Raw genomic sequence first — 20,733 nt, 5'->3', positions numbered from 1 at the left:
AAACACTCTTAAAAACAGGAAAAATATAGTCAAATCGAGAAAGATTGCAGTGAAACAGCAAAAAACGAGAAATATGTTCGGGAAACCCAGCGCAGCACTTTTGGGAAACACTCTTAAAAATGGGAAAAATATAGTCAAATCGAGAAAGATTGCAGTAAAACAGCAAAAAAACGATAAATATGTTCGGGAAACCCAGCGCAGCAATTTCGGGAAACACTCTTAAAAACGGGAAAAATATAGTCAAATCGAGAAAGATTGCAGTAAAACAGCAAAAAAACGAGAAATATGTTCGGGAAACCCAGCGCAGCACTTTTGGGAAACACTCTTAAAAACGGGAAAAATATAGTCAAATCGAGAAAGATTGCAGTAAAACAGCAAAAAAACGAGAAATATGTTCGGAAACCCAGCGCAGCATTTTTGGGAAACACTCTTAAAAACGGGAAAAATATAGTCAAATCGGGAAAGATTGCAGTAAAACAGCAAAAAACGAGAAATATGTTCGGGAAACCCAGCGCAGCACTTTTGGGAAACACTCTTAAAAAATGGGAAAAATATAGTCAAATCGAGAAAGATTGAAGTAAAACAGCAAAAAACGAGAAATATGTTCGGGAAACCCAGCGCAGCACTTTTGGGAAACACTCTTAAAAAACGGGAAAAATATAGTCAAATCGAGAAAGATTGCTGTAAAATTGCAAAAAACGAGAAATAGGTTCGGGAAACCCAGCGCAGCAATTTCGGGAAACACTCTTAAAAACGGGAAAAATATAGTCAAATCGGGAAAGATTGCAGTAAAACAGCAAAAAAACGAGAAATATGTTTCGGGAAACCCAGCGCAGCACTTTTGGGAAACACTCTTAAAAAACGGGAAAAATATAGTCAAATCGAGAAAGATTGCAGTAAAACAGCAAAAAACGAGAAATATGTTCGGGAAACCCAGCGCAGCACTTTTGAGAAACACTCTTAAAAAACGGGAAAAATATAGTCAAATCGGGAAAGATTGAGGTGAAACAGCAAAAAAACGAGAAATATGTTCGGGAAACCCAGCGCAGCACTTTTGGGAAACACTCTTAAAAACAGGAAAAATATAGTCAAATCGAGAAAGATTGCAGTAAAACAGCAAAAAAACGAGAAATATGTTCGGGAAACCCAGCGCAGCAATTTTGGGAAACACTCTTAAAAAACGGGAAAAATATAGTCAAATCGAGAAAGATTGCAGTAAAACAGCAAAAAACGAGAAATATGTTTCGGGAAACCCAGCGCAGCAATTTCGGGAAACACTCTTAAAAAACGGGAAAAATATAGTCAAATCGAGAAAGATTGCAGTAAAACAGCAAAAAAACGAGAAATATGTTCGGGAAACCCAGCGCAGCACTTTTGGGAAACACTCTTAAAAAATGGGAAAAATATAGTCAAATCGGGAAAGATTGAAGTGAAACAGCAAAAAAACGAGAAATATGTTCGGGAAACCCAGCGCAGCAATTTTGGGAAACACTTCTTAAAAATGGGAAAAATATAGTCAAATCGGGAAAGATTGCAGTAAAACAGCAAAAACGAGAAATATGTTCGGGAAACCCAGCGCAGCACTTTTGGGAAACACTCTTAAAAAATGGGAAAAATATAGTCAAATCGGGAAAGATTGAAGTGAAACAGCAAAAATATAGTCAAATCAGGAAAGATTGCAGTAAAATGCGAAAAAAAGAGAAATATGTTTGAGCAACCCAGCGCAGCAATTTTGGGAAACACTATTAAAAAATAGGAAAAATATAGTCAAATCGAGAATGATTGCTGTAAAATTGGGAAAAATATAGTCAAATCGAGAAAGATTGCTGTAAAATTGCAAGAAAACGAGAAATAGGTTCGGGAAACCCATCGCAGCAATTTTGGGAAACACTCTTAAAAAACGGGAAAAATATAGTCAAATCGAGAAAGATTGCAGTAAAACAGCAAAAAAACGAGAAATATGTTCGGGAAACCCAGCGCAGCACTTTTGGGAAACACTCTTAAAAAACGGGAAAAATATAGTCAAATCGAGAAAGATTGCAGTAAAACAGCAAAAAAAACGAGAAATATGTTTTGAAAACCCAGCGCAGCTTAAACGGGAAACACTCTTAAAAAACGGGAAAAATATAGTCAAATCGAGAAAGATTGCTGTAACATTGCAAAAAAACGAGAAATAGGTTCGGGAAACCCAGCGCAGCAATTTCGGGAAACACTCTTAAAAAACGGGAAAAATATAGTCAAATCGAGAAAGATTGCAGTAAAACAGCAAAAAAACGAGAAATATGTTTTGAAAACCCAGCGCAGCTTTTTCGGGAAACACTCTTAAAAAACGGGAAAAATATAGTCAAATCGAGAAAGATTGAAGTGAAACAGCAAAAAAACGAGAAATATGTTCGGGAAACCCAGCGCAGCACTTTTGGGAAACACTCTTAAAAAATGGGAAAAATATAGTCAAATCGAGAAAGATTGCTGTAAAATTGCAAGAAAACGAGAAATAGGTTCGGGAAACTCATCGCAGCAATTTTGGGAAACACTCTTAAAAAACGGGAAAAATATAGTCAAATCGAGAAAGATTGCAGTAAAACAGCAAAAAAACGAGAAATATGTTCGGGAAGCTGCAGCAAGCACTGGGATAGCTTGTCTCTGCCTTCGACTACACTTTCGCCATGACTGTGTCGTACTAATTTTTTTCCAGACAGCTGACTACATACGGCGCAGTTCGTGTTGTGATAACTTTCACACTACCGACACCTGGTCACAGACTCACACACAATTTTCATAATAAGTGTTACGTTCAAAAACTTAAAGAACTGGCTTTCTATTCCTGCGCTGCATGAGGCCTTTGTGCTTTTAGGAGCACGAACGAGAAATTCGATGAAACATTTATGACAAAAATACTGCCGAGAAAACAGCATGAGAGGTTGGAAGATACCGTCTGATCTTTATGGAGAAAAGCTTCAGCTTCCCGATCCTAACATATAACAGATAGAAGGTTTCCGGCTGCTCGGCGCATTTAAAAATGGACTAAACTAGGGAGGTGCACCGCTTTTGGCTGGCACCAAGGGGATAAGTAAAACCTCATTGCAGATGGATAATTCAAACATCACTGCAGGAAAGAAATATGAGTGAATAAGAACCGACTTCTTGGCGTTAAGGCGGTATCGCCGTTGAATGCTATGGGGTACAAACTGTCATTAAGCGACAGCTTTACTAGCATTAGCTTTTCCTCCAGCTAATTTAAGTTAGTCACAAAATGCATTCAATGTCAACCACGCTTCGCGCGCAATATGTTTTCGATGCGGTGAGTGTTGAGTGGAAAAATAGGCTGACACGCGTGCCGTGTGCGAATGTAGTGACGGGAAGAGAGATGAAAGTTGTAATGTGAAACGTTACCGAAACCCAAACTACTGGTATCGCGCCACCGTGTCCATAAGTGATATGGCCAATCTCATTGTGGTAAAGCTGATTCTTTACAGGCCTTTAGTCTCATTCGATCAAATAGTACGCATACAGAAATCATCTGTTAGTTTTCCATATGCTGAAAAGCGCATGCTTTTTTGACAACCATTAGGAAGTATTAATTTTAAACGTACATACAGGCAGATTAAAATATTACCAGAACGATACCGCCATATTCTGCTAAAAGAGACTTCCGTCCTCAAAATCTAAATTCTTGAATCACCTTTGGAAACATCGGGTTATTCCACAGGTTCATCCACATGTTTCGCCACATGTATCCAGCAAATTTTTTGCAGTTGTTGTAAACCATACAAAAACACACTGTTTTTGGAACTTGTAACCGTAGTGTGTAATCATCGTTGCTGAACACGAAGGAAACCAATAAGTAAACCATATTGTACGTGCTTGCATTATCATTGGGCCAGGTGAACCTAAACAATTGCGTAATATCCTCTATTGTCCGTTCTTGCTTTAAGGACAAGTCCCAGGATTCAATTTCTGCATGCTGCTTATTATAAATGCCACATCGATTGCGCTTACCTAAGCAAACCAAAAACATCTACATAGTACGTGTAGATACTTCTTTAATTGCATTAGCCGTTAAACAGACAACTTTGACAAGTAACTGGAAGACGCCCTGGACACTCCACTTACCCGTAACGTTAAAATCAAATGTGTAGTGACCATAATGGCCGCATTTCTTGCAGCGGTACTTGCACTCTATGGCTTCGTGCGTGATGTCGCCATTGCCACCGGTGACCGCTTCCGATATGCCCAGTGTAAGAATCCCGACGAACCAGCGTCCCGTGTTAGCCCAGGCTTTAGCCGTTTGATCCATCATCGGCACATTGATCCACGCGGCTCGGATAACAACAAAGTTACCTGTTCCGCAGCCACAGTTTTTACGATCTTCCCATTGGCCATAGAAGCCGTCGCTAATACTCATTTTGGGCAGATTATGTCTATCGCAGCGCAGTAGTGTCGTAAATTAGCAGAGACCGTAATAAGCAGCATAAGAAAATTGACTATGCCGACCTAGCAGCTGTGAAGGAAAGACGTAAGAATACAATTAGATACCGCATCAACTGACAACTAGATCTTTATATAAGAAACTGCATCAAGTCGCAACTGTGCGGTTTCCATATCACTCCAGCTCATTGTCTTTGCAGTACAATATGCATGGATCATTCTGCGATCATCTCCATATTATGTACTTTGATAACATATAAGGAGATTACCGAGCAAATCAGGCTACGTTTTATTTGCCGTGAATGAGTCATTACTTGACACAGTACCATTACCGTCACTCACTAGTCAGGCCGTCAAAGATAAGATAAATTTTAAAGGGTAAGAACGTTTACTTGGCTGTTTCATATGCTTTTCAGACGAAGAATACTTCATTAACGGACCATGCACTTTTGGCGCCTTCCCTTCTCCATGACAATTACTGTTCATGTACCAATGCCAGTACAAAACCTGCCAAATTTCGTACAGCACCGCAGCACTGGCCGTAGGCAACTGTTGTGGTGCTGTACGAAACTTAGCTGTTTGTTGTACTTGATTGCGTTATTATTACTATTATTAGTTGCATTATTATAACTACTAGCGGTGGTTGCGAACCACATTATTGCAGGAGCGCGAGCGCCAATACCACTGGGAAATGGTACTGGGATTGTGGAATTTGAAAAGCGTGACGTACGCTCTTGGTGGCGCCAGACAAATTTTATGCTCTTGACGAAGACTTATTGCAGCACCTCGCGCTTCGCGCTCGGTGCAAATTACCATATTATATTGCTGAACTAGGCGTTCGGCTTATTGCTAAAAAGACTCAGAGAGCACTCATCCTATTTACAATGCACCCTGACCTTTGTCCTCTTCCAAGAGTGTTTTACCCTTTAAGAAGTATCATTATGTACAGAGTACTGACCAGGGCTCGGTCACCACCTCTCCCCTCGGAAAAATCTCATTTTTTGTTTAAAGACAGAATAGGTTTGGGAAACACTTAAAAAAATGCTTTCATGATTTCATCGGCAATGGTCCAGTGGGCGTGGCCAGACATAATTAATTTTAATGGTTGACATCATTGCATGTATTGCCACTGCCGTATTGCTGTACAGCCTGTAAAGTTGTTACAGATTACACTGATAAATTTATTTTGTGAGTTCTGTAATATCCATTACCACTGTAGTTTTACTCCTTGATTTGATTTTGCTTCCTAATTCACTGTTTGGAAAGAGTAACATTTTTAAAGAATCTCGCCACTGACGCCATGTATCGAGCTCTAAAAATGCATGGATTTGCAGCACACGGTCTGTTCGGGTTTCAGTACAGTCGCCACTGGCAAGTTCTCTAACAATTTTAATTTTTCAAAACAGTGAATTAGGAAGTAAAATCAAATCAAGGAGTAAAAATACAGTGGTAATGGATAAAACAGAACTCGCAAAATAAATTTGTCAGTGTTATCGTCGACTGGCAGTTTTTAGCAACGAGGTCTACTTTCATGGCACCGCGACATTTCGCCGAACACAATTAATCGCAGGACTTTCGGCCGTAGACATTCGACGCAATGTCATCTGGCGGCGTGAAGCTTCGTCGCGGGACAGCTGGTCGAAAAGGCATCGCTTTTGGCTTTAAGTTTTTTCCTTGTTTGATGAATAGCTCGGTCTACAGAGGTAGATAGAGGCCAGGGAAGCTCGCGTCGTAGCATTCTTTAGTTAAATTCTACTCTGAGTCCAACCAAAGTAGTGAAAACACATTTCTGGTCATCGTTTTCAAACCATTCCCGTTTTCCCAAACCCGCTTTCTTCTGCTAGCGGCCCCCTTAACCTGTCTGACCAGTGCTGCGTGTGACATCCTTGATAATCTAGATTTTTACAAAATATTTTAGATTCGAACAGAATGATTTTTCAGGGAACGTCCCGCAGCTTAACATACAAAGTTCACGGGAAGGTCTCCAAAACATGAGATAATGAGATTCAACCTCGCGTACTTTGAGCCAAATCCTGCGCTTTCAAGCTAAAACTACAGAGAAGCGTTACGAAATGTCAGTTTTGTCGTTATTCTTTCCTTATTTGGATTTCATAATGACATTCTGTAGAAGCGCTGTAGATAAAAATGCGTTAAGCAAAAAACATTCTCTGTATTGGAGCGTAGGAAATATCACAGGAAAAGAGCGATGAAAAGAAATCAAAATAATATATCTGAAATGTCAAGGGAAAGGAATACACACAAATAGAAAACACTCTGTAAATAAAAACCGGGAGCTTTATCAAATAACAGTATGAGCATCGCGTTCGATGGTGTTGGTGCGGCTGCGCGGTTTATTGGTATCGTCGCCCATCTCCAACGCTTTGAGGATGTCGTTGTGGGATAAAGGCGCCGACAGTTCCGGGTTGGACTGATGCCGCGAGGACACCGCATTACTTGGCGCATCTGGAAAAATATTATCAACATTACAAGAAGTTTGAGCAAAATTGGAAAATACCGGTTTTACTTAAGAGACTCCGGCAGGCCGAACACGTCGGGAGATTCGTGATGGAGTTCATCCCGGCGGAGTACGTATGCCGTCCCGTCGATAACCGGCCGTTGCCCATAATCCGCTCTTTGGAGTTCTTGTACGGTCGAAATAAAATGATATACACTGCAAAGAATATGCTTTGGTTATCTGTGCGTGGATTCATCATTACTGCGAATCATCGGTGTACCCTTGGCGCTCGGTGACATTAATAATACTGTCACCAGAAACAAATTTTTAATTGTTCTCTTGGCGACAAAAATCAAAGTGATCAACAGCGAATCGTTTACGAGCGCTTGTTGACAAGTTAAATTCTTTTTTAAATTTATTTTTCAATATGTACAAGGCGAGCTTCGCTCAACAAATATGATCGAATGAAGAATTTGTCCCAATTAACGTGGGATGAATTCTTGTTAAATTCTTGTTATTGCCCCTAAAGCAGTACCCTTGGTAGCAAAAATCAAATACTGTCGATCAGCTGAGTATCGATACACCACGGATTCATGGCAAAAATTATCAATGTCACCCAAAGGAAGTCGTTGATGTACCATTGGTGACAATTAATTTGAGACCTTCATTAGCAAAATTAAATTGTTGATGTACCACGGACGACAAAACATACTGTCTTCCCAGCAAGAATATATTGGCACACCGTTGGTTACAACTTAATTTCACCAGACCAGAACCAATAATTCGTTGACGTACCTTTGGTGACAAATGTCGTAACCAGTATGACACTGGCGTTCAAACACAGCCCGATACACACGGTGATGACGCGGATGGGAATGGCGTTGTTCCCAATATAAATCAGCACAAAGGTCAGGACGTTGATAAAGGTCAGGTAGATACCGTAGCCGGTGTATTTTGCCTCGGAGAAGGCCGCCGGGCAGGTGCGCGTCCGAAACGCCAGATACGCCATGGGGAAGAGCAGCATCAGCGGATAGCACAGACCGGACAGCAGTTTGAGGTCGTGCAGATCGGAGCAGACCAGTTCGCGGGTGTAGCGGGTGGGGTACACGGCCAGGACGGCCGGTGGCTCAAAACAAGTCCATACTGCGATAATCACCTAGCAAAAGAAAGAAGGCACTGTCTTTATTACAATTTTTTTATTTAGCATTACTAATTTTATAATAAGTAATACTATTTTTTAATATATTTTGATTACATACTATACGTACCACTTCGATGAAAACGAACATGCCGGTGAGAGCCAGTTGGGACCGCGGCGAGATGTACTTGAGCTTTTGCGTCTTGTGGCACTCCTGGGTGTTGAAGATGCGGTATATACGGGCGATTTTTATGAGAAGGGCGCTGTTGCACAGCGCGTACAGGACGCCCAGAAAACGGACCATCACGCAGGACCACGCCGTCGGCCGGTGCAGGATGATGAAGTTCATGGCGTAACTGCCCAGCAGCGCCCCGAACAGCACACCTACACACAGGTTGGGTTTCTTCACTCTGACATTCAGAATACCGAATGCCAGCCATCACAATGCTTTGTTTTAATCAGACAGTCGTCAAATAAATTATTTCCGATAATAAAAAGATATTTATTATGCACGTAGATGGTACCTACAGAAATACGCAGGTTGGGTTTCTTCACTTTGACAATCAGAACACCGATAATTGGCCATCGCAATGCTTTGTTTTAATTAAACAGTCGTCTGATAATTTATTTCGATAAGGAGGATAACGAGTATTTATAATGCAAGTAGATGGTAATATGCGCAGTAATTACCGAGGTGTTCGCGTCCGGCGGCCTTGACGATAGGCGTCATGTGGTGCGCCAGGAGGACACAGGCGCAGATGCACGTCCCGATTAAGCCGGCAATGCTGACGGCCAGCACCGGGGCGGCGTACAACGAGTCGTAATCCAGGAAGACGGCCTCCACCGGGGCGCAGGCACTCTCGTCGAATAGGCTGCGGTTGCGGTGGACGGATAAAAAGGTCAGGTTGACCAGGTGACCTTCCGGGCAGTTGCGGCACGTCTTCTCATGCGGATACTAAAATTCACAGTTCACCGAATTATTATTGTTTTAATTTTTATTTTTAACAAAATCCAAGAAAAATAATCCTTGGATGAAAGGGCTAGGAAATCTTTCAACTGACCTGCCATAATTCACAACGCAGACATTTGGAGCAGCACGCGTCACCGCGGCCGATGCGGACTTCATTAGCTGTTGGAAGGAAAAATATTTCTTTATATACGCAAAGAGCATTTGCCGGTAATTAAACCACCTTACCAGCAATATCGCAGGTTTTGCTGTAAAAATACATCATTAATTAATACTGTTTAGTAAATTTTTATTAAAAATATATAAACGTCAAAAAATATTATAATGATATTAAATTAAAATAAGTTTATATATTACGTATGTAGAGATTTAACATATATAGATTTAATTGGTTAAATGATTATTACTATGTGTTTCTAATAAATTAAATAGAATATTATCGTTGTTACCATATATGTATTTTTATATATATCGACATGTATTTGATATAAAATTTAAAAGCAGTACCAGTTAGTTTTAATATCTGTAAAAGCAGTACCAGGGAAGTTGCGAGGGGAATTCATTCTGGTAGTGCTTGAACTGTGCCGCGCTTCTATTCAGTATCAGCGTTGATCCCCGCTCTTCATCCACTATAACGCAGATAAAAGTACATTGACAACAATTCGGCGTAAGAGATTCCCTGCAACCGGAGACACCTACGCGAGTATTTGCCGACTTCCTTCCACTGATAGCCCGCTGCGTGGCCGGTTGCTGCTGGCTGGCGGCCGGCGCTGGGCAGGCTCTGTAGGTTCATTATCGTGTAGCGCGGCTGCCCTTCCGATCCGTGGTAGAAACGGAAACTCGATCCGCCCGGCTCTGTCACAAAGGCAATTGCATATACAGAGTACATTGTATAACACACGCAACAAAGAGCAAGGACGTGGGAGCGCAAGCCGGAAGTGCAGCCGGCAGGCACGTGACCGTTACGTATCGCTGGATGACAGCTTAATTACCGGCATTTTCTTCGGGAAAACGTGCGGGCCTAATTATCTAATTTTTAGAAAATCTTTTAAAATAAAGTCATATAGAAATTAATAAACAAATCCAATCTATACTGTATAAATGTTAAATAAAATACGAAATAAAAAATACGTAATAAAAAAATTAAAAAATTTAAAACATTTAGTTTAAAAAAATAATTTTATATATATAAAAGGTCAGTGCCGAGAGGAGATCCCTTTTCAAACATTTCGAATCAAATAATTAGAAAATTAAATCCTCATTTAATTGTTAGAAAACCTTTGCTGATTTCGGATTTTATTTAAATCTCATCAAAAACGGTTCAAAGCCGTTCGATTATCAACCCTACAAAAACTTTGAAAAATAAGGCGCGGGGGTGCCGCGAAGCCGGTGTAATGCCGGCACGTAGGGCTTACCGGTGAAGCTGACATTTGTCAGATGGAGCTTAACATCGGCGCCCTGGATCAGCCGCATCGCCGGGCACAGTCCCGAGGCGTTGACGCCGCACTTGACGCGGTGCATGTCCTGTCGCGAAGGAAGACCGGCATTTATCCCACAGAACACAGACAACAGCTGACAATGTAATCCCTGGGCTTACCTTGAGGGCGTACGCGTAGGCATACACGGCGTCCCTAACAACACACGCACAGATGTAACCATCGTCAGCAACCGGGATTAAACAGTCAACGCCACCGGTTACATTATCTATTATCTATATTACACAATAATGCCGCATGCTTGTCTATAAAACACAGTATCATTTCCGGGGATGCTGTCGCGGGATAATTGGATGGTATAGGGGGTTGACGTCACGGCATGCAGATTGTCAGTCATATATCATGCGACAACGCGGCTATTACAGCATGCTGGGAGGTTGTACATGCCGTATATGCAAAAAAGCCATTAACGAGCGACACCCCGGATTTATGGGGTTAATAACTCAGACTACGATACATAGAGACAGAAATGGATAGGACAGTCAATTACCGAAGACTCTCAATGTAATGCATCGCCGACTGCCACTGGTCGGAATCGTGCACGTGTCCGCTGCGTTCCCTATACACAAGCCACCGCCGGTTCATTCACAGCACCCCGTTCCGTTTTCGCATGCCAAAACCATTTCCGGTCATTTTGCAAAATGCTGGGATTTTTATCTATGCATATTCTTTCTATACGCGCGTATACATTTTTATATTTTATATGCACACATATCATCTATATATTTTCTATAAGCGTTTAAAGAAATTATAGAAATATATACTGGTGCGTACAAAAATATATACACGCGTGTACATGATAAGTTTCTTATTATACAAGTATATACCTGCGTATATATGTTAATGTACAGTTCATATAACAAGGTCACCGGCGTCTTATATATTATCAAATATTTTACACGTTGTATTTTCATTTTATACATATTTTTTATATGCAGCAAATATGAAAGGTCACCGCACTTTTATATAAAACATATCATACGCTTAGTTCACGCATTCTACACTGTAAACACACAAAAGGTCACCGAATATATATGGCGTGCATATATATTCGTAAATATTGTCATATATGTCAAGGTCACCAAAAATTCTGTATAATATGTATCATATATGTAAAGGAAGGTCACCAAAATTTACCTAATGGAATCCACGTGCGCCACCGGTCCGCTACTCCGCACCGACGCCACCCCGGGGTGGTTGGCCGCACCACTGCGGCCGCGTCCGCCAAACAGCATCCCACACTCCGCCGCCGTCTCCCGCGGGTGGCGGCGCCGGCGACCGGCCTGGCTACACTGCTGCCATAACCGGCAGAAAAAGGGGTTGCGTGCACAGGTGGCGCTGGTGGGGCGCAGGCCGCTGTAGTGCTGCGAGAAAGCGTGCAGTTCGCGGGTGTTCAGCTGGACGGTAATGGCGCCTTCGCTGACTTCCGGGTGATCTGCGCAGAAACGCCAAATAGCCGCGTTACACTCGCTTGATTCATTCAGGGAATCGGATACGCTTCACTACAGCGCCATTAAGCTAAGAGGGACCGGGCTAATGGGGACACATCGCACTTCCGCCGGAAATCCCCACCTCAGCGCTTTATCGATTAAAATATCCTTCCATCAATAAATGTTTTATTTTTTTTCTTAAATTCTAAAATCACTACGTCAACACGCCAGCTTACATATTTAATTAAGTAATTTAACAAGGAAAAATCAATAATATAATCCAATCATGTAATGAATTATGTTGAGCGCTGTTTTTGCCGTTGGAGTATTAATTAATCAGTCACTGTATAAATTCTAGGAATACTTAATAGTGGGTGTGTATCCAGATAACGTACCATTGATAACTTCTTCCCGGCCTCCCCAGGCGTCCTGCAGGCAATTACAGCGTTGACCATACGATTGCGAAAATATTTTATACGGACGGATTACACACGCATGTCTGCGCTCACCGAGCCAATCCAGACGAAATCCCGTGAGGGCTTCAGCCGGTGCACCGTCTCGAACAGCATGTACGCCGATTTGTAATCAGCGAAGATCACCACAACTACAATTCATTCACCTTGGAAACTTCCCAGCAAAAAATCCACCACTGAATTAATCTCAATCGCATATAAAAACCAACATAAAACTGATTAAACTTTTTAAACGTTTTTTGGAAAAAATAATGATGTTGTATTTTAATATTATAACATTCAAAAATACTTTAAATAATGTTTTATTTGAAATTATTTTTATTAATAGTATTTTATTTTTGCAAAATGGCTTCCATAATTTTATTTTATGATCTCAGTAAAAATGCTTATAAATTTACATAATAATATTTAGAAAAACATTTTTAATGTGTTTTCTTACTGTTGGTGTCGGTGTTGAGAAGTTGTTTAAGAATATGCTCATAAGGCACATCAAATAACGCCAGCGACGTGTACAGCCGTTCGTACTCGGAAACCGTGGGCATTTTCAGTTTATTCGCGATGCACAGACTGTGATTACTGGCCAGCTGTTCTAGCTCATGCAGTCCGCGGTTCCCGTACTCGTCGTCCGAGTAGACGATGGAAAGATGATGCCACGAGTAGAACCTATTAAATCGTACGCTGCTTCATTCCTACGGCTGCCGTAAATTGCCGGCCACTTGTATTAAATACGCGCGGTTGCATTAATCGATACTTTACCGGCAAAAATATATATTGCGTAATCGGTACGGACTAACCCGCTGATTGAGCAATTAGTGTGGAGCAGTTTGACCTTTACCGGTTAAGCTTCGTGACTGCTGAACTTATCGTGTATATTGATTTGATCTTTAACCATCTTTCAAACGCGAATTGCCTTAATCACGTTCACGTGGTTAGTTTGTAGCTGATTATGCTTAGCGTATCTGCCGGTGCACTTTCGCTGTTTGTACGTCATTTCGGGAATTTTCAGGAAGCATTTTTACCGGCCGGATTAATGCTTGATAGAGCAGCGTACAAGGATTATATATATGTATCTATTTACTGACTTGAGGAGCGCGATGATGGCGCGGACTTGATTGACGTCGCTGGGCACCGTGCGGAAGAAGTAATCATAGCGGATCCTGTCGCTCAGCAGGGGACTGGTCGACATAAAACTAATCTGCAAGGCAAGAAATGTACACATACATCCAATTATCAGCACCTCATTAAAACAGGCTGACACCGACACTCAACAAAAACCCGGCATCAAGTACTCAATACAACACCCACGCTGTGCATAGATATATGTACCGTATTCAGCGTACTTTCATTCATAATAATCTGGCTCAAAAACGCTTTCCAATAAAATCTCCCGAAGCTGTTATAAAAGCGTCTAATGCTAGCTATAATACTATAAACGGTTATTTATAGGTTTTTCTGTGTTATGCCTTCCTGGGAGCTTGTTTTCCAGCACTTCCGCTGCCTAGATAATTAATGGTTGAATTTTTATCCGCTTTTTTTCAAAGCCGGTCAAAATTATATAACGCATTAAACGGTCTGCGTGCACGGTGCGTCACTTTAATTAAATACCGATAAATCGAAATATCCCTGGGAAAAAGAGAATTAATCGGCGCGACCGAAACGGAGCCTGTAATCATGTTTAACCGACGCAGTATCGAATTCCCCACGCGTTAATCGGTTCTCCGCAGTTTCAATTAAATTACATACGCGGTCCAATTCAAGCGGCATTTATATTTCATAATAAATAATTACAAGATAATAAACAGCAGCACGCTTAATTAAATAAGAAGGGCTGCCTTATGTAAGGATGTATGTTCCGCGACTACCGGCAGGATTAACCAGGTACAGGAAAGCACCTTTAATTAAGTAAGAAGGTCATCATTATATAATCGGCAGCGTGTTTATATATTCACGATTGTCGGAAGGCTTAATCTGGTAAAAGAAAGCACGCTTAATTAAATAAGGTCAGCCATATGCTGTATATTGAAATATATATGTTTACACCTTTATGCCTTTATATATATCTTTATGAATAGGAAAAGTTAGTATTAAGTTTAAAATTTAACGGAGAAAAGTTAGTATATAAATTTATCCTTTATTTCGAAAGTTTCTAATTCGATATTTCTATTTGTCGCTGTGATAATGCGGTAGAAATTACGGGACAGGCTTGTACTCTGTTTATATTATACGACTATCGGCAAGATTAACCAGGTATATATGCAAGAAATGCCCTCACTTGCGGCATCCGGAAGAGACGCAACAGCTGCGCCAGCGACACCGTCACGGAGCTGGGCAGCCCGGTGATGATCCCGGCTAGCCGCTCCACATTAAAGTGACCGCCGTCCGCGTGGTCCATCCGGTGTGCCGGCTCCTCGCACGTCAAGTCTTTCGTGGCGGCACCGCTGCTGCCGGCGTCGTCGCGGCGCGTGTGCGAGTGGATGAAGTGGAGGGCTTGTTCCAGGGCGAAGGAGTGCGAGTCACACTGTAATGTCAAGCGCCTCTTTATCACCATACAACATGACATTCATGGCTTTTCCGTTTCTCCGTCGCTGCATCGTTTCCGCGTCTAATTATAACCGGGCTGCTATACTTTGTATATCGATTCCCCGTTAACTTGATATATTAACCATGTTGGGGAAAGAAATATGGAGTTGTTGAAGGAAATTAACGGGATGAACTTTTTTATTGGGGGGTCTTTTTATGCCGGCTGTATCGAGTTACACGCGTCACGTTTTAAACGCCGGCATATTGGCTTTATGACATAATATGCAATACGGCGATATTGGCAGTTCAGACATATCCCGGTTCGGGATAACAATATGAGCAAATAAAGGCGCAGCATTTTGACACGTAAATCTATTTGCTAATGATTTGATTTCCGGTGCTTTCTACTTTCAAGAACCAGGCATTTTCCATCCACGGCATTATGACAAGCGAGCCAGAAATTAAAGCGGCATATTCCTTAATAATTTTTCTATAAACCGTATCGAGATATTTTTATAATTATTTAAAAATGCATTGCTATATAAATGTTTGTACTTTATTTAATTTATAATTAATATACGCTTGTGAATTAATATGCAGTTTATTTTTAAAAAAAATATTGAGGTTTTATTCACTATTTATTTTACTGCTTTAATTGTAACTTTATTTAAAAAGTTAATTTTGTGATGTTGATCATGTAGATAAATATTTTTAAAATATTTTATACGGTTCGGATTTTATTTCATAAAATACAGGTGCGATACACAGAACATAGAACAAAAACAGTTAATCACAGTAACAAAATCTTGTTTAATACTAATTTAATTTATATAACTCACTGTATCGAAGGCTAAGAGTCCCAGCGTAAAGGGCAATATCCCGGCGCGATTAATCTCCTGCAGATAGTACAGCGTGGCCTCCAGCGGCACGACACCGTCGGCTTCCTGCAGCTTCCGGCACTGGCCGCTGCTGACATTATACTCGGCGTGCAGCGCGAATAATCCGCCCAACAACACATCACCCGGATAGTGGACACTCTTCGGCACCGTCTCCCCGGACCACGGCGCTTCCGCCGCCCGGGCGGTGGTCGTCCAGGCGACCACGAGATAGAGGAATCGCAGCATCATTTATTGACGCATATTATATCCAACGCGCTTTTATACCGGGATAATCAGGATACCGGCAAGATTGTCAACAACAAGGTAATTATTTATAACAGCGTGCGCGATATGCCGTCAGGCATGTGACCGGCATTGTGCCGGGATTCCTCGATTTGCCAAATTGTGAATTATTCAGATGCAGCGTGCCGGAAACGTCCGGCTTAGAAAAATGGCAAAGGTGAATGCTTGATACAATGCAATTAAAATAATGTCGCAGGATGAAATTAAAAATCGGCCGCAAAATAGAATAAAAAAATCGGCCGTAAAAATAAAAATCCGCAATTTAAAAAACTTGAAAGTAAGCGTAAGTAGAAATTAAAAATCGGCCGAAAAAACAAAATAAAAAACCGAGGCGCAAAATGCAAATAAAAATATTTCACAAATAACTATTAAAACTCGGCCACAAAAAATAATTTAAAAGCGGCCGTTAAAATATAAATAAAAATCGAGGCGCAAATTGAAAACAAAAATCATCCGCGAAAAAATTCAATAAAATATCGACCGAGATATCCAGCAGCAAGAAAAACATTTCTGCAACACGGGAGGATGAACCGAGCGGAAGTGGTATAAAGGAGAGATTAGCGCATCTTATCTGCTGCAGCGCATCGCGCATCCGATGATCCAGCTCGCATAGCCGTAATGGATAAATGCCGGGGCTCCTAATCCCTCCGCGGAAACATTAACCGAACAGCCGTATTATCTGATATATGCACGCTAATGCTGTATACGTCTCTATATAAAGGTCATGTCAATGAGAGCCGGGCGCTGTTTAGTGTATTATGATAAAAAACAGCCGGCGGCCAATTACAGCGATACAATGACACCGCGCGGCCGAGACGATACTGTGACTGTGCGCGATCGGGATAATAGTGGATCTGTGTGCTGGTGTTGCGAGTGGATGCGGGAATGAAAAGAGTCAGCGGTAATGCGAATCCGGGTAAGCGCGGTACATGTGCGGCAGTCAGCTGAGTGTGCGCTAAGTGTTTATGCTGTTTGGCGTGTTGTAGCCGATCAGGGAGAAGTCCTGTTTGATGCAATATGTACGTGTGCCCGGAAGAGGATCGGCCGGTGCAGAAATCCTGGTGTAGCTGACGTACACATACGCATGCATACACGTATACGTACATATGTATAAACGTATACATATATATAAAATATATTATACGTATTACATATACAATTTCTTATCGCATAAACACATACATGTACATATATAGATATGCCTCGTATATGTACTCGCATATATACATATAAAATTTAATAAACGTATATATACGTATAACGTACGTGCGTATATACATATCTATATAATATATATACGTATGTGTTTGCGTATATGTATGCGGGTACTGTCATGTACAGTAAAAATTTATTTTAAGTACAAACGTATCTCTGTGACCTTATGCATAGCACACACATCTATCCACTTACATACGTTTGTGTAAATAATCAGTAAAAATATTTCTTATACATGCTTCGCATAACGTACGTATACGCACGTACATATATATGGTGCGCATTAAACGCGGTTTAGCGGCGCTGTATAATATACAGCTGCACATTCGGGATGCGTGTGATTGAATGTTATCGTGTTCCCGCTGCTGTACACATCAACATAATGACGATGTATTGTACACCGGTTAGTGGTATTTGAAATACAAACGAATAATGGTAGATTTTATTCTGTAATATTACGCTAGCGGGTAGCGTAAAGGTTTACGCGGTACCACAAATAGCCGCAAACGTATAAGCGACCGAAATCACATGCAAATTACCGTCACCCGGTACGACGCAGTCTGTTCCCGTACACACTGGTAATGCATTACACAACATTTGTTTGTTTACACAGACGCAGAGTCATTTTCACCGAAGGAGACATTTTGTGTACGAAATTGTATCATGATCCCGATTTGTGCAGCGTGTAAATCTACAGTACACACCTTGGTTGAATAACATCCGCATGCGAAATACCACTGGTGACTGGTGCTGACTGGGAAGTGCCAAAAAACAGCATTTGTCCCATTTTTGTTGTTTGTCAGGTATTTTATTGTAATTTCTTTTTTGTATTCTGTTTATTTTTTATTTAGTCAGAATTTATTTTAACTGCTTGTTTGATCAGGCTATATTAATTTTTCCTGTATTTTATTTATTTTATTCGTTATATAATCTGAAATTATTTTTATTTCGATCGTAATTATCAGATGGCGCTGGTTAAGCGCGCATCGTCCATCGACGGAGGAGCAAAACGAACCCGGATGTAGGCTTTAATGCCGAAATCTGAACACACACCGCGCTTGCGCGCAAGCCAAAAACCAACTGGTCTCTGTAGGCAGCGCAGCTGCCTTACAGAGCCATCAAAACGCATGCAAATGCCCAGACAGGAAAAAACCCAAAACCAACCAATGAGAGAAGGGCTGAATCATAAGCCCGCCCTGACATCCCTGTACGGTCTAACACTGAGCTCCTGCGAAGTGCAGGTAAATGGCGTGATGCGCCGTAAAAAGAACAGTGGATACAGGGACCGGTACGGTCCCTGTACTATGTCTAATAGACTGTACTACCGGGTGGCTCGGTTCCAGTTCGGTCGGCTCACGTGGTCCGGTATGGGATCTGGTTCAGTCAGGTTTGGTCCGGCTCAGTCCCGGGTTGGGCGGCTCGGATCCGGTTCGGCTCAGGAATGTTTCTGGGCCGGTTTGGCTCGGGTTCGGTCGGTCTGGTCCTGGTTCGGCTTCATGCGGTCCAGTGTCTGGGTCAACGCACTGTCGCGCCAGAATCCAGGGTCGGATGCGGAAATCGGTAGATTCCGCATTTTATCCGTCTGGGGAAAGGTCATGGTCTGGGGAAAATCGGGCAGGGTTTGGGGCACAGGTACGGCCATGACCCTGCAAACACAAAAATACGCTGCTCCGGGTAGGGAAAATCAGCTGCTCCGCCGGGGGAAAGGTTGTTGTCCCAGGTAGGACGGGCAGGGTTTTGGTGGGGGGGAATTTCTCGGCGTGATGATGGTGGTCGATCCGGCCGTGGGGATCGGGGTTGGCATGGCTGTTGGTGGTGGTGAAGGGTCCGCAGGTTTCCTGCTGGTCCGGGTTGCGTCCACTGTCGGCATCCGTCATCGGTACGGTGTGGCTGTGGGTTTGTCCGTCCATCGCTGCACTTCTGGCTTGGCGACATCTCCATCCCCTTCTGGGAGAGGCAGTTTCCTCCGCGTTCTGCGGGAGTGACGGCACAGCTCCGGCGACTGACGGGAAATCCGGAGGAGCGGGTGAGCTCCGTACCCGGGGGTGGCACAGGGCGCGATCACGCGATCTGGTCCACAACTCAGAGGTGGCCCGTGAGCGGGGCAAGCCCGCTGTGCAACACACGAACGTCTCCGTGAGCTGCTACCATATCAGATGGCGCTGGTTAAGCGCGCATCGTCCATCGACGGAGGAGCAAAACGAACCCGGATGTAGGCTTTAATGCCGAAATCTGAACACACACCGCGCTTGCGCGCAAGCCAAAAACCAACTGGTCTCTGTAGGCAGCGCAGCTGCCTTACAGAGCCATCAAAACGCATGCAAATGCCCAGACAGGAAAAAACCCAAAACCAACCAATGAGAGAAGGGCTGAATCATAAGCCCGCCCTGACATAATTTAACTTGATTCGTTATTATGTATTAATTTTTCAAAATTTCTATCATTATATTTTTTATTCATTTGTATTAGTTTAATTATAAATTGAATTTATTGTGACACTTTTCTTAATAGCGATTAACGTCAAAGATAAGACGCAATATGCGCATTTTTTCCTGATTTTCCTCCGATCCGGATGCATCCATTACGTCCCATTCCGGCTTTATATATTCTCCATCCGAGACACTTCCGCCACTCTCACTGCAGCAACGCGTGCCGTTGAATTCAAATTCCGATTTATTTTTCTCCGATTTTAATTCACATGTGCGCAGCAATTAAAGCATTACGTGTATACGCGCACAATCCCGGCGACAATCTGGTTAAAGCGCCAAACAAATTGGATACATAAACTGTTGTTATCAGTGGACATGTGAAATCCCCGGCGAGCGCCGCACGGAATGGGATTTTCCGGTGCCGGTTGTATTTTCCATTGTGGCGGGATGATTAATGAAACTTAATGCGATCAGCCCGCGCTAATGATCCCGCTAATGAATCCAACCGCCAATGACGGGCGGTATTTAACACCCGCTGACCTTTCGTGTTTTCTTAAAGCTTCGGAAAATTGTTAATAATTTAATTTGCTCTAAATTTCTGTTCATTAACTACAAATAAATTCGCCAACTGTATGTAAATAATATCCAAAAAAATCGCATAAATTTCTGAGTGTGATGCTCGATAGGCAGCTATTTAATATGGCTGAATATTTTTGAAGTTAATATTAACTTTCTAAAAATTCGGAGGTTTTCTATTTATTTGCAGTGCATTTGAGTTGTGAATTTTCGATGAATTGTTTTCTGTTGAATATTTGTTTATTTTTGTTACCAGCAGATTATTATTATTTTTTTATGGACAATCGATGAATATTTATGAAGATTTTAGTTCTGAATTTTTGACCAAATTTTCCCATTGATTACTGGATGAATAATGTTCAAATAAAAACACAAATAAAAACATCCCGAAATGCGATTAAATTAAATTTTATTTAAATGTGATA

General features: G+C 41.9%; 2 protein-coding genes across 4 annotated transcripts; both read right to left on the bottom strand.

The window, feature by feature from the left end:
* Positions 1 to 3,440: 3,440 nt before the first annotated feature.
* On the bottom strand, positions 3,441 to 4,516 carry LOC129601765 (uncharacterized). 2 transcript variants are annotated; one of them, XM_055500643.1, is made up of 3 exons: positions 4,114 to 4,516; positions 3,683 to 3,999; positions 3,441 to 3,538 (listed from the first exon to the last, which is right to left on the bottom strand). In XM_055500643.1, exons 1-3 carry the CDS (start codon positions 4,403 to 4,405, stop codon positions 3,524 to 3,526), a joined length of 624 nt encoding a protein of 207 aa, XP_055356618.1. In that variant the 5' UTR covers positions 4,406 to 4,516; the 3' UTR covers positions 3,441 to 3,523. The 2 variants fall into 2 exon arrangements, with proteins under 2 accessions (XP_055356618.1, XP_055356617.1); XM_055500642.1 differs by having other exon boundaries at positions 3,467 to 3,999.
* A 2,048-nt stretch (positions 4,517 to 6,564) lies between these two features.
* LOC129601761 (metabotropic glutamate receptor 3-like) lies at positions 6,565 to 16,388 on the bottom strand. Of its 2 annotated transcripts, XM_055500636.1 has the most exons (19): positions 15,747 to 16,388; positions 14,660 to 14,905; positions 13,470 to 13,582; positions 12,827 to 13,050; positions 12,424 to 12,518; positions 12,310 to 12,343; positions 11,622 to 11,919; positions 10,975 to 11,043; positions 10,586 to 10,619; positions 10,404 to 10,512; positions 9,688 to 9,843; positions 9,527 to 9,617; positions 9,217 to 9,236; positions 9,083 to 9,150; positions 8,712 to 8,976; positions 8,152 to 8,405; positions 7,679 to 8,039; positions 6,953 to 7,099; positions 6,565 to 6,891 (listed from the first exon to the last, which is right to left on the bottom strand). In XM_055500636.1, the coding sequence occupies exons 1-19, from the start codon at positions 16,032 to 16,034 to the stop codon at positions 6,728 to 6,730; spliced, it is 3,036 nt and encodes a 1,011-aa protein (XP_055356611.1). In that variant the 5' UTR covers positions 16,035 to 16,388; the 3' UTR covers positions 6,565 to 6,727. The 2 variants fall into 2 exon arrangements, with proteins under 2 accessions (XP_055356611.1, XP_055356612.1); XM_055500637.1 differs by lacking the exon at positions 10,975 to 11,043.
* Positions 16,389 to 20,733: the final 4,345 nt, after the last annotated feature.

The sequence above is a fragment of the Paramacrobiotus metropolitanus genome, unplaced genomic scaffold (assembly GCF_019649055.1).
Source record: "Paramacrobiotus metropolitanus isolate TYO unplaced genomic scaffold, Prichtersi_v1.0 Parri_scaffold0000274, whole genome shotgun sequence".
Lineage (NCBI taxonomy): Eukaryota > Metazoa > Tardigrada > Eutardigrada > Parachela > Macrobiotidae > Paramacrobiotus > Paramacrobiotus metropolitanus.
Note: the sequence above shows the minus strand (reverse complement) of the source record. Positions and strands in the feature narration are given on the sequence as shown.